Below are 12127 nucleotides of genomic sequence, written 5' to 3'. Positions count from 1 at the left end.
ATTTTAACGATTTTAAATAATTCCATGGAATTTTGTTATCGATTTCAATAATTTGAAAGGATTTAAAAGGTTTTAAAATATTTTAGAGTGTTGAAAAAAATTAAAAATCATTTTAAACTGATTTTTTATTTATTTTTTATTTCATGGTATTTTAAAGCATTTGGATGATCTTAGGTTATTTTTAATAGATTTCAAATTTGGAGTGATTTTGAAGGATTTTAAAGATTTTAGGATGATTAGAAAATTTCCAAGTATTTTTTTTAAAGCTTTAAAAAGTTTCAAAAATTTAAAAAGATTTCAATATATTTCAATAATGTGAAGCAATTTCTCAGGATTTTAACGATTTTAGGATTGTCTGAAAAATTCAAAGGCAATTTCAAGAGCTTTAAAAACATTTCTAAGGAATTTTTCACTGATTCCAATAATTTAAAATGATTCCGAAGTATTACATTTGTGTGTGTATTTTCCAAGATTTAAAGACATTTTCAACTCGTCTCATTAATTTTTATGTGAATTCAAAGGATTCGAAATATTTGAGGCTATTTTAAAAGATTCCAAAGAACTTTTTAATGATTTTATTAATTTGAAAGAATTTCAAAAGATTTGAAATATTTTAGGATATTTTAAAACATTTCAAGGCATTTTCAACTTATTTCAGTAATTTCATAGGATTTCAAAGTATTTAAAGTATTTTAGGGTATTTCTAATTGATTTTAATAATTTGAAATAATTACAAAGAATTTCAAAGGATTTTAGGATATTTGTAAAAAATCTCAAGGAATTTTCAAAAGCTTTTTAAAAAGATTTAAAGAATGTCAAAACATTTCAAAAGATTTGAAATATTTGCGGGAAATATTTTAGTGCATTTAAAAATATTCCAAGGAATTTTGAATATATTAGAATAATTTAAAATGATGTCAAAGTATTTAGACATTGATCAGGGTATTTTAAAATATTCCAAGACATTTTTAATTGGTTTCAGTAAATTAATGGGAATTTAAATGATTTGAAACATTTTAGGATATTTTAAAACATTTTCAGGCATTTTCAGTGGATTTGAGTAATTTCATAAGGTTTCAAAGTATTTTAAATACCTTAGGGTATTTCTAATAGATTGTAATAATTTGAAGTGATTTTAAATGATTGCAAAGAATTTGAAATATTTTCCGGATTTTAAAAATATTTTAAGGAATTCTTTATTGATGTCAATATTTTAAAGGAATTGAAATATTTCAGGATATTTAAAAAGATTCTAGTGATTCCAGGGAATTTTCAATAGATATTAATAATTTGAAGCCTTTTAAAAGGATTGATAAGATTTTAGTTTATTTTATAATAATCTAAGATATTTTCAACAGATTTTGAAAATTCCAAAGGATTTGAAATGTTTTAGGATATTTTGAAAGATTTTTAGGCATTTTCAATCGATTTCAGTAACTTCGTCGAAGTTTAAAGTATTTTAAATACCCCAAGGCATTTTTAATAGATTTCAAGAATTTCAAGCGATTCCAAAGGATTAACAATTTTTTAGGGCATTTAAGAATACTCCAATTTCAAGATATTTTCAAATGATTAAAAAAATTCCAAGAGATTTGAAAAAATCTCGAAGTATTTCAATAAATTTTACAGGATTTCAGGACATAACACGTTTCATAGAATGTTACGGAATTATTATAATATCTTAATTGTTTTTAAAGAATTTATTCAAAAAACTTGAGGGACTTTGTAGGTTTTCAAATATTTTCAAACTTTTTTTGCAATTCATTCTGAATTTAACCTGAATTCTTATTAATTTATCCTGAATTCTCTTCATTTTTTTAAATTCACTTGAATTCTTCTAAATTCACTAAATTTGTATGCACTTTAATTTATTCAGTTCATTCTTTTCGATTGAAAATTGTATTATTAAATTTTTGGAAAAATTGATATTTTTTGTTTAAAATTTTAATTTTTTGGTTAAAAATTAACTGAAAATTCAACTAATCCATTTTTTTCTGTAAATTGATCGATTGCAGTTCAAAATTAAACTTGTATTACATTTTTCATTGAGAACTCATCTTTATTAGTTGAAGATTTAACTATTTTGTTGAGATTTTTTGTTTGTTGAAAATTAATTTCTTAACTGAAAATTTAACTAAAAGTTTTTGTTTGATTCATTCTCAATTTTTTTGAATTCACATTGAATTCTCAGGCATTTCATCAATTTTTTTTAATTCCCTTGAATTTTTTTTAACTGATTCAGAAATTAATGAATTTAATGCATTTTTTTATGTTTTTGAATTAATTTCAAGTCACTTAAATTTTTATAAATTTCATCGACTTCTCATAGGATGTACTTTGAGTAATAAAAAGTTAACAAAAACGATTTTAAATCAGTTCAAAATTTAAGAATGTTCAGATTTTAACGTTAAAACTTAAACGGTTTCAATTTTAAAGTCTGTGGCATTAAAAAAATGTGAACGTGTGACTAAAAGTTTATAAACTATTTTCAACTAAAAAATAACTTCATAATAATATATTCCTACTTAAAGGATTTTATTAAATTTAAAATATTGTTTCAATATAAAATATTCAATTTTTAAGCCATTCAATATAAAATTTTTTATTAAAAAAAGAGATTAATTATTGAATATTTAGCAATATTTCAATTTTTATTTAAGACAAGTAAATTGAAACCAAATATTTAAAACTAAAGAATCTATATGAAAATTTTAATTAAAAAAAGAGATTAATTATTGAATATTTAGCAATATTTCAATTTTTATTTGAGACAAGTAAATTGAAACCAAATATTTAAAAGTAAAGAATCTTTAACTGAATTGTTTGGCATAGAAAACCTGGAATCGTTAAAATTTCAAAGAACCTTTAAACTTTGAACGTTACCATTTTAATTGTTGGATGTGAAAAATGCCTAATTTGAAAGTGAACATTTAAAATGTTGATGTATAATTTACAAATAAACATTTGTAGCAAAAATTTAAGTAATTTTAAGAGATATTTAGAAGTTTTAAAAAGAATAAAAATTATCATGCAAATTTTAGAAAGTTTTCTTTAAATCTTCTAGAATCTTATTTGAAAATTTTGTTTAAATCTTTGAAAAATTTTTTAAATATTCTCTTAAAATAATTTTTAAAAATGAAAAATTGTTTTTAATTCTCCTAGGAATCTTAAGAAAATGTTTTTCTTCTTTTGAAGCCTATCACAATTCTTGAAAAGAATTTAACTAATTGGTTACAAATTTAACTATTATGTTGAAAATTTAATTATTTTGTTGAAAATTCAAGTCTTTAGTTAAAAAATGTAATTATTTTTAGTTACCTTTTTTATATGCCAACTATTACATTTTTCGTTAATAATTCATAAACTTTTTGTTTAAAAATCAACTGTCTTTGGTTGAAATTCAATCTTTTTTGTTTGAAAATTCGACTATTTGGTTGAAAATTTAATTATTTTGTTAAAAATTCATATTTTTCGTTAAAAAATCAACTTTTTTGTTGTTCATTCGCCTTTTTGAATAAAAAATTTATCCTGTTGGTTTGAAAATCCCTCATGTATTCTTAGACATTTTTCTTTCTGGCATGAAAATTCAAGCAATTGGTTAAAAAATCATCTTTTTTAAAAATTTTGTTTAAATCTTTGAAAAACTTTTTAAATATTCTCTTAAAATAATTTTAAAAAATTAAAAGTTATTTTTAATTTTCCTAGGAATCTTAAGAAAATGTTTTTATTCTTTTGAAGTCTTTCACAATTCTTGAAAATAATCTAATTTTTTTGTTTAAAATCTGCCAAAATCTAATTTTTGTTTTATATTAGGCTATCATTTCAAGTTTTACAATGAGTTTGAATCTTTTCAAAACTTCTACAGATACAGATATTTAGAAGTTCTGAAAAAATTTTCAAAATAATTAAAACCAATTTAAAACAATTTCTAGATTTCTCAAGATTTTGAAACAAAATTTTGAAGCTTTCCAAGGATGTTTAAACTATTTAAAAAGAAAATAATTAAATTTCTAATTTAAGAAGTGTTCAGTTAAATTTTTTAAAATTTTTCAATATTAAATTTTTTGAGCTTAAAATTCCTTAAAATTATATAATTTTGAAAATTTTAAATTTCATTGATTGATTTTTTAATTTAGAGCATTAAAAATGATAACGTGGATTTTTATTTATTTATATTGAAAAATATTAGTACCTTCAATTTTATACGCGTAAATTATTGAGCATTTGAATACAAAATTGTTTAATTAAAAACTTTTAAATTTAAAATTTTAACAGTGTTTTAGTGTTTCATTTTTTAAATTTCATTGACCGTGAAAAATGTTTTCGAACCGGGAAATGACCGGGAATTTATCTCGTCGATTAAAACGGCCCTCCTGTTCTCAATTTTCCTCAAATTCCACGAAATTTACTGCATTGTTATTGAAATGAATGGAATTTTTGGAAATTTTCTATTTAAAATCGAAATTATATCTATACTTTCTCATGAACCATTTAGTACATCGCAATCGGGTTATAAAAAAAAGTTCATAAGGAAAAATTAGATTTTTAAACTATCTCGATTCCGGCTCATTAGAGACAAATAGATTAAGATAGAGTCAATCAAAACAATTCCTTTAAATTCCTTTGAATTCTTTTGAATTTTAACTTGAACTGTGACAGTCCTGAAAATAATAATTAAAAATTTTATTTTTAATGAAAAATCTTCCAAGATTACAAGTTTGCTTTTTTAAACATTAATCGCCAGGAAAAACAAAAAATTATCCAGGAAAAATTCAGGGTATTTTGAAAACATAGTTTTGCCTCCACCCTGTAAACTCTCTCGAGTTTAGATGACACCAACTAAAAATAACTATTTCAAGTGCATCTCCGTTCACTCATGCATCAGGGCCAAGTTATTTAAAAAAAAAAAATGTCCACATAGTTTACTTTTTTGCTTCCTTTTGTTTTTCTTAAAGACTGGCACATCCACGACTATTTGCATTCTTTTCAGACCTTTCACCGGATGCTACAATAAATTCTATGACAAGGGGACCTACACGTGTGTTGTCTGCGATCAAGAATTATTTGCCTCGGAAACAAAGTACGACAGCGGATGCGGCTGGCCAGCGTTTAATGAGGTTTTAGATCAGGGGCGAGTCAAATTGACCAAAGATACTTCTAATGGTAGGTTCATTCTTCTTCTAGAAGGGTTTTTTTTTTATATCTTTATTTTAGCTTCAGTCTAATGCCATTTTTGTACAGCATATTAGCAATTATTGGCATCAGCAGTAGAATTAGAATTATTTTTTGTAGTTGTAAGATTTTTATTGTAGGGGTCGTTTAAAAACTGCGTCACAGTGCCAGTTAATAATTTTTGTGACCATTTTTGATGATTTTTGAATTGCTTGACCAAATGAAAATTAGTGTTTTTAAAATGAATTTTTTTTCTGAAAAAACATTTTTCACTCCGCTGGGAATCGAACCACAGGTCTTCCGATTGCCCGACGAGTGATTCCTTGAAAATTAGTGATTTTATTTCACGAGTAAAACATCGAAATGAAACTTTTTTTTCACGTTTTTCACTTAAATTCGAAATGAATTAATAGCACTCAATAAGAAAATCCAACTATTTTTTATTGAAAGTTCATTTTTTTCGGTTGAAAAGAGTACTATTAATTTTTTGGACAAAAATTTATCTTTTTTGCTTAAAATTTTAATTTTTTGGTTAAAAATTTAATTATTTTGCTGAAGATCCATTCTATTAACCGATATTAACTGAATTCATTTTATTATCGAATATTATTTAAAATTCATCTTTATTGGTTCAAAATTTAACTATTTAATTCAAAATTAAACTAATTTATTAAACATTTATTTTATTGTCTGAAGACTTAAATATTTTTTTGATTTAAAAAAAAAATTAATTTCTTAAGTAGAAATTTAAATATTCTATTATTGGTTACAAATAAATATTATTGATTACAAATTAAACTATTATATTGAAAATTAAACAGCTTAGTTTAAAATAATTTTATGAGTTCAAAATTCACCTCTTTCGTGAAAAATTGATCTGTTTTATTGATCATTCTTTTTTTATCGTTGAAAATTCAAAAATTTGGTTGACTTTTGTTCCTTCTTGGTTGAAAATTCCTCTTCCTATTTTGAAAATTCATCTTTTTCGGTTCATAATTTAACTTTTTTGTTGAAAATTCATTTTTTGTTGTTGAAAATTCATCTCTTTGGTAAAAAATGTAAATATTTGGCTCAAAGTTAATTTTTGTTCAGTTGAAAATTAATTAAATAAACCGTTTTTGGCTTAAAATTAATTTTTTTAGTTGAAAATTCAACAATTTGCTTGTCATTTTTTTTCTTTCTGGATTAAAGTTTTTTTTTTAAATTCGTCATTTAGGTTTGAAAATTCATCTCTTTTTGTTTATAATTTAACTGTTTTGTTGAAAATTTGTCTTCTTGGGTTAAGAATTCTATTATTTTGGTAAAAACTTTTTTGGTTTAAAATTAACTTTTCTGACTGAAAGTTCGTGTTTTCGGGTTGAGATTCAAGTATTTTATAGAAATATCGCTTTTTCGTTTTATAACTCAACAATTTGTTAAAGAATTTTTTCTCTCTCGACTTATAAATCTTTTTTTGTTTAAAATTCGTCTGTTCGATCTGAAAATTAATTTATTTCGGTAGAATTTTGATCTTTTTTATTAAAAATATAATTGGTTGGCTAAACTTTAATCTGTTTTTGGTTAAGGATTCAACTATTCTCTTTAAAATTCGTTTTTTTTTCTTAAATTCAACTGTTTTTTTTTGTAAATAAAAAATAAAAACCTTTTTTTGTTGAAAAATTAACTCACATTTGTCGTCAAGAATTCATATTTTTTGCCAAATTCAGATATTTTGTATTAAAAATAAAAATATTAGTCATGGTTACAATGTCAACTATTATATTTTTAATTTTTAATTAATGTTTTTTCTTTAAATTTAAATACTTGGTATTTAAATTCAACTAAAAGATTAAAAAATCAAATATTTTATTAAAAGTTCATCCCTTTTGATTGGAATTTCATCTATTTGGTTCTAAAGGTAATTGTTTGGTTGATAATTAATTTTTCTTCTGGAAAATTGATCTATTATGATGACAATTTCACTATGTGGTTGCAGCTGCAACAATTTAGTTGAAAATTCGTGTTTTTTTAAATAGAAAATTCGTCCTTTTGAATGAAAATTTCATCTTTTTTGATAGAAAAGTTCTTGGCTTAAAATTCACCTTTCTTAGTTGAAAATTCAACTATTTTGTTGAAAGATGAACTCTTATATTTATTTTATTTGATCTATAATCGGCAAAAATCACAGTATTTCTTATTTTAGCGTTTATTAAATGAAAATAGCGTGACGTATTTTTTGAACGACCCCATATTTTATTGCCAAGCCTGCCAGCGAATTGTATAATTTAAAATTGGAACAATCGCAATTAGAAAATTACAAATTTAAACTTTTAAAATTCAACAATTTTTAAGTTGAAAATTGTAAATTAAAATTTTTAAAATTCCGCTGGCAGATTTTTATTATCATTTATTATTTTATTACGTATTTGATGGTACGCAGGTAAAGCTTTAGACTTCGTTAAAAAACAAAACTATCCACTTGTTTCAAGTTAGTTTAGCTTGCACTGGTTTTAGAAATTCTAGTTTATAATTTACCTGCTTACCGTAGAAGCGCCCATCCTTCCTACAATTTTCCAATCAAATTTCAATCTTCATTTTAAGTATTTCTTTAGCCACCAACAATATTCAGAACCTAGAAATTTGTCTGAAACTTATTTTCAAACTATTCGCAGTTTTTCGTTAAAAAATGTTTAGTAAACTAAATGTTTGGCTTTATTTTTATCATTATTTCGAATTTTCATTTTTTTCTTCTTCTAAATCTTATTTTCTTTGCTGCCTAATTACTGCTTTTTTGGTATAGCTTATTTAATTTTTTAATTTTTAATGCTTTATAAATAAAAATTCGCTATCGTGTCTTGAGAGGCTGCTATTAAAATTTAATATCGTGGCTCGAGGAATGCGATTAAGTGATCCAATTCCCAAAGCCCATTATCCCGCATGTCGGAGCTTAGAGTGTGATTGTGATAGACTTACATCGTTTTAAATATAAAACTAAAAAACAGCGCTGTAGATACGAAATACCTGTTTTTAATAATAATAATAATTTTAAAAAAAACAAGAAAATAACACATTTAACATTCCTCGCTATCTTACCAAAAGCAATTCTTAATTTTTTCTTCGTCGCTGCCTTGGATTTTACGTTTTAGTTTATATTCGCTGACAAGTTTATCAACTGGCGATAATTAAACTTTTTTTTTTATAATAAAGTTTTGTCTTGTGAAGCAGTTTTTCGTTGGTCTCAAAACTTTTCTTTTAGAAAGTGTTAAATCGTTCGTCAATGTTTTGTCCTTTTTTTTACAATTTTATTTGGATTGTATTTACTTTTGGGTATTTTTAATCAATCTTATATTGTACATGTGTCAGATAAAATTTTAATTTGAAATTGGTATTATATGCGTGATGGTAGATTTTTATTGATTGTAGGATTTTATAGATTGGATCAAGATTTCGAGGATTTCTCAAACAATATGTTGAGAATTTACCATCTTTTTTGAAAGCTTTTCTCAATTGTAAATGAAAGTTTACTTTAATTTTGGAAATAATTTTAATTCAGGAAATTGAAGTTCATTATGAAAGCATGGGAAATTTAGAAAAATGTATCATATTACGATTGCGAAAATATTTTGTATGATGCACGTCGATGTTTTAAACTTTTATTTTTTCGTGGCACATTTTTTCACAAGTATTAGTCAATTAAACTTTTTCTTTTATCTGAAATATTATTGATACATTCTTTAAACTTTAATTGTAAATTTAATATTCTTGTGCTAAAAAATAAATTAAAGGAATGTTATTAATATTATCTATTAGTTTTAAAATATTTTTTATGGAACGAGAATGAGAAATGTTTTTTTTTTTTCATCAAATCAGGATCATTTTCTGATTTTCCATGCTTACTGATATGAGTTTAAAGTTCAGAAATTCGTTTCAAGGAACTTTTCAACAAATATTTTCGGATTTCGTTTTTGTTTCGAATCAAATTTTTAGAATTTTTTATTTGTAGTTGAAAAAGTCCTTAGTTTTGAAACAAAATTTTAAATCTTTCAATTTTTATTGTTGCAAAGTTCTTCTTTTATATATTTTTTTAATAAAAAAATTACTTGTTAATTTGCTTGAAGAGGATTTTGTTTATTTTATGAAGGCGAAAGGAAATTGTAAAAGTTTGAAAAATATTTTATTTACTGAAAGTCAAATGAAATTTGAAACAATTTCTCTTCTCGGAAAAAAATTGGAGAAGACTTGGTGAATTCCATGATGGATTCACGCAAATCAGAACTTTACATAATACATTTTTCTTAAACTTTGGCTATTTAGTTATTGCATTTGATATATCTTGGACAAATTTTGAAAATTCAAATTTTGAGCTGATTTTAATTTTACTTTATTTTATACTAAAAATTTTTCTTGTAGGTAAAAAATTATACAACCTATGTGCTTTACATGAATTCTTTTAAAACAATTTTTTGTTAAATGTTTATTTGAAATGTAATTTTTTTTACTATATAATTCAATTGTAGTTCTAATTTGTTGAATTTTTTCGGCAAGAGAAAAAAATGTGTTGGTTAGCATCCGAAAAAGAGAGAAAAACTGGAAATTTAAAAATGATCTTTGATAGATAATTCAAAAAAAAAATCCTGACATTATAAAATATTAGATACTATTAAATTTTTGAATTAAAAAATTCCCGAATCTAAACAATTAAAAAATTTTAAAAATTATAAATAAATTATAAAATAAAATATATGTTCATTGAATAAAAGTATTTTATTTCATTTGTTATTTATTATTTTATTATTTACAAATTCCCTCGCTTTCGGAAATTTTATATGCACGGCAATTTTCTTATTTCGAATATTTTTTGGGCGGAATTTTCTAATTTTTTGGAGTATTATTTTCCGCGTTTTTCAGCCGTTCCTTAATATCGTTTGCTTAGTGTTTGGCTTTAAAAATTTAACAAAAATTTCCTGATATCATTCAATACAGAATTTTTGGAAAAAGTGTAAAAAGCAATTTTTTTTTGGATTGGGATAAGAGAAAATTTTTTTAATGAATAAAAAAATGAAAATTATGTAAAGGTTTGGTTTTTATGAGTCCGGCCACAGTGAACCAAAAAAAATTTCTGTGGACGTTTTTGAAAAATGAAAGCTTCCTAAATTTCTGAAAGATTTGTTTGTTTGAATTTCGGTTAGTAAATTTCGATTATTTTTTATTTGAAAAACAGTTACTTTTTTGTTTAATTTTTCAGAAGCACTATTTTTAAAAAATATTTTCGAATATTTCAAAGACGTTCTTATATACGATCTAAATCTATTTAGAAATAATTGACAGTGAATGAAAATAATTTAAAAAATTGTTTATTACGTTATAAAAAAATTGATGAAAATAGTTATTGATGTTTAATTACGATTAATTGAAAATATTTGCTCTTTTGCAATTGTTTATAGATTTTTATAAACAATTTCACAATTGGAATATTTTGCAAGAAATAGGTTCAATTTTTTTTACGAAAATAACTAAGAATGTTATGACTTTCCGCTATGGTATTTTTTAAATTGACAACAATATTGTTGATTACTTAAAAAATATTCATAAACAAGAAAAGTACCATAGAAAACAGTAAACGGAAATACATTCTTAGTCGATTCCATAAACAAAAATTGAACCTATTTTTTCGGAAATAGCCAAACTCTAAATTTTTTTATGAAAATTGTTTTAATAATTTCGAATTATTTAAAATTTTTAAAGTATCGTAAGAGAGAGTTATTGGGAAGACATTCTTAGTTGATTCCCTAAAAAACTGAGCCTATTTTTTGAAAAATATCTAAACTGTGAATTTTCTTATAAAAATTGTTTAACTAATTGTCGAATATCATCTATTTTCAATTACTCGCAATGAAACGTTAATTTCTCTCGCAGTTGATACAAAAACTGCGAATTTTAATGATGTAAACAATGTTAATCTCGAAAAAAAACTTTTCTGGTTTAATTTGTTCATAACATAATGAACATTTTTTAAAGCCTTTCACCCACCGTAAATGATTTATAAATAGTTTTAGCTCAAATATAAGACCTTCTTTGATAAATCTGACAATTTGAAAGAAATGGTACTTCTGAAAAGTTAAAAAAAAATCAATTTGGTTGCTAAATAATAAATTAGCCAAACTTTTATCAGAAATCCAAACACACAAATCTTTTCTAAATTAAAAAAAACATCCAAATAGAATAACCAATGTTGAGTTAAAATAAATTTCTCCACCGAAATTTGTGACATGGAATTCATCACTTTTTTTGTTTCTGAAAATAAAACTAGGTTTCAGGAATATTTTCTAAAAAGATTCCAAGTATCTTTTGCGCCTTTCTGTCCTAACAAAACATTAAAACAGGATAAATAAAGTAGAGCCCTAAAATTCCCATAAATAAGGGCCTGGATCGAAGAACCTGTTATATGTAACTTTTTGGCGCCAATAAAATTTCAAGTATTTTTGCTCTTTTCTGCCATTTTTGATATCGGAACAAAGGAGTAAAACAGGAGAAGTGAAAGAGAGGTCTAAAATTAAAAAAAAATTAGGTTCCTGGTAAAAGAATCAGTTTCAACTTCCTGGCGCCTGTCTGAACGTCGCTTAAATTTAGGCTATAAGACGTTCTTCCACTTTTAGTGCCAGAAAGTTAAAAACCGAAGCTAACTAATAATAAAATTTCAAGTACCTTGCTCTTTCCTGCAGGTTTTGTTATCGGAAAAAAATAGTAAAAGAGAGGCCTAAAATTTTCAAAAACTGAGGCCCCGCATCAAAAAAGCGATTATAAGTTTTTGGTGCCTGCAGTGTGGGGCCGTTGAACTTTGCTTAAATTAAAGCGGTAAGGGATCGTTTCATTCTGAGCGCCAAAAAGTTATAACTGGTTTTTTGTTATCCGGGACCTTAATTCTCTAGAAGCGCTTTCAAGTTGGAAATCGAAGCTTTTTTATTTTTGGGAATCG

The 12127-nt window shown here is 24.2% G+C and overlaps 1 protein-coding gene across 6 annotated transcripts in view; it reads left to right on the top strand.

Annotated features, from left to right (window-relative positions):
• The window catches only part of LOC117177888 (methionine-R-sulfoxide reductase B1), a 46780-nt gene that overhangs the window by 33786 nt on the left and 867 nt on the right, over positions 1-12127 (top strand). For all 6 annotated transcript variants that reach the window (XM_033368955.1, XM_033368952.1, XM_033368954.1 and 3 more), the window contains exon 3: positions 4991-5163. In XM_033368955.1, coding sequence (XP_033224846.1) covers positions 4991-5163 — 173 coding nt within the window. The remainder of the gene's footprint in view (positions 1-4990; positions 5164-12127) is intronic.

Source organism: Belonocnema kinseyi, chromosome 8, assembly GCF_010883055.1.
Source record: "Belonocnema kinseyi isolate 2016_QV_RU_SX_M_011 chromosome 8, B_treatae_v1, whole genome shotgun sequence".
Classification (NCBI taxonomy): domain Eukaryota; kingdom Metazoa; phylum Arthropoda; class Insecta; order Hymenoptera; family Cynipidae; genus Belonocnema; species Belonocnema kinseyi.
This window is presented reverse-complemented; position numbering and strand designations above follow the sequence as displayed.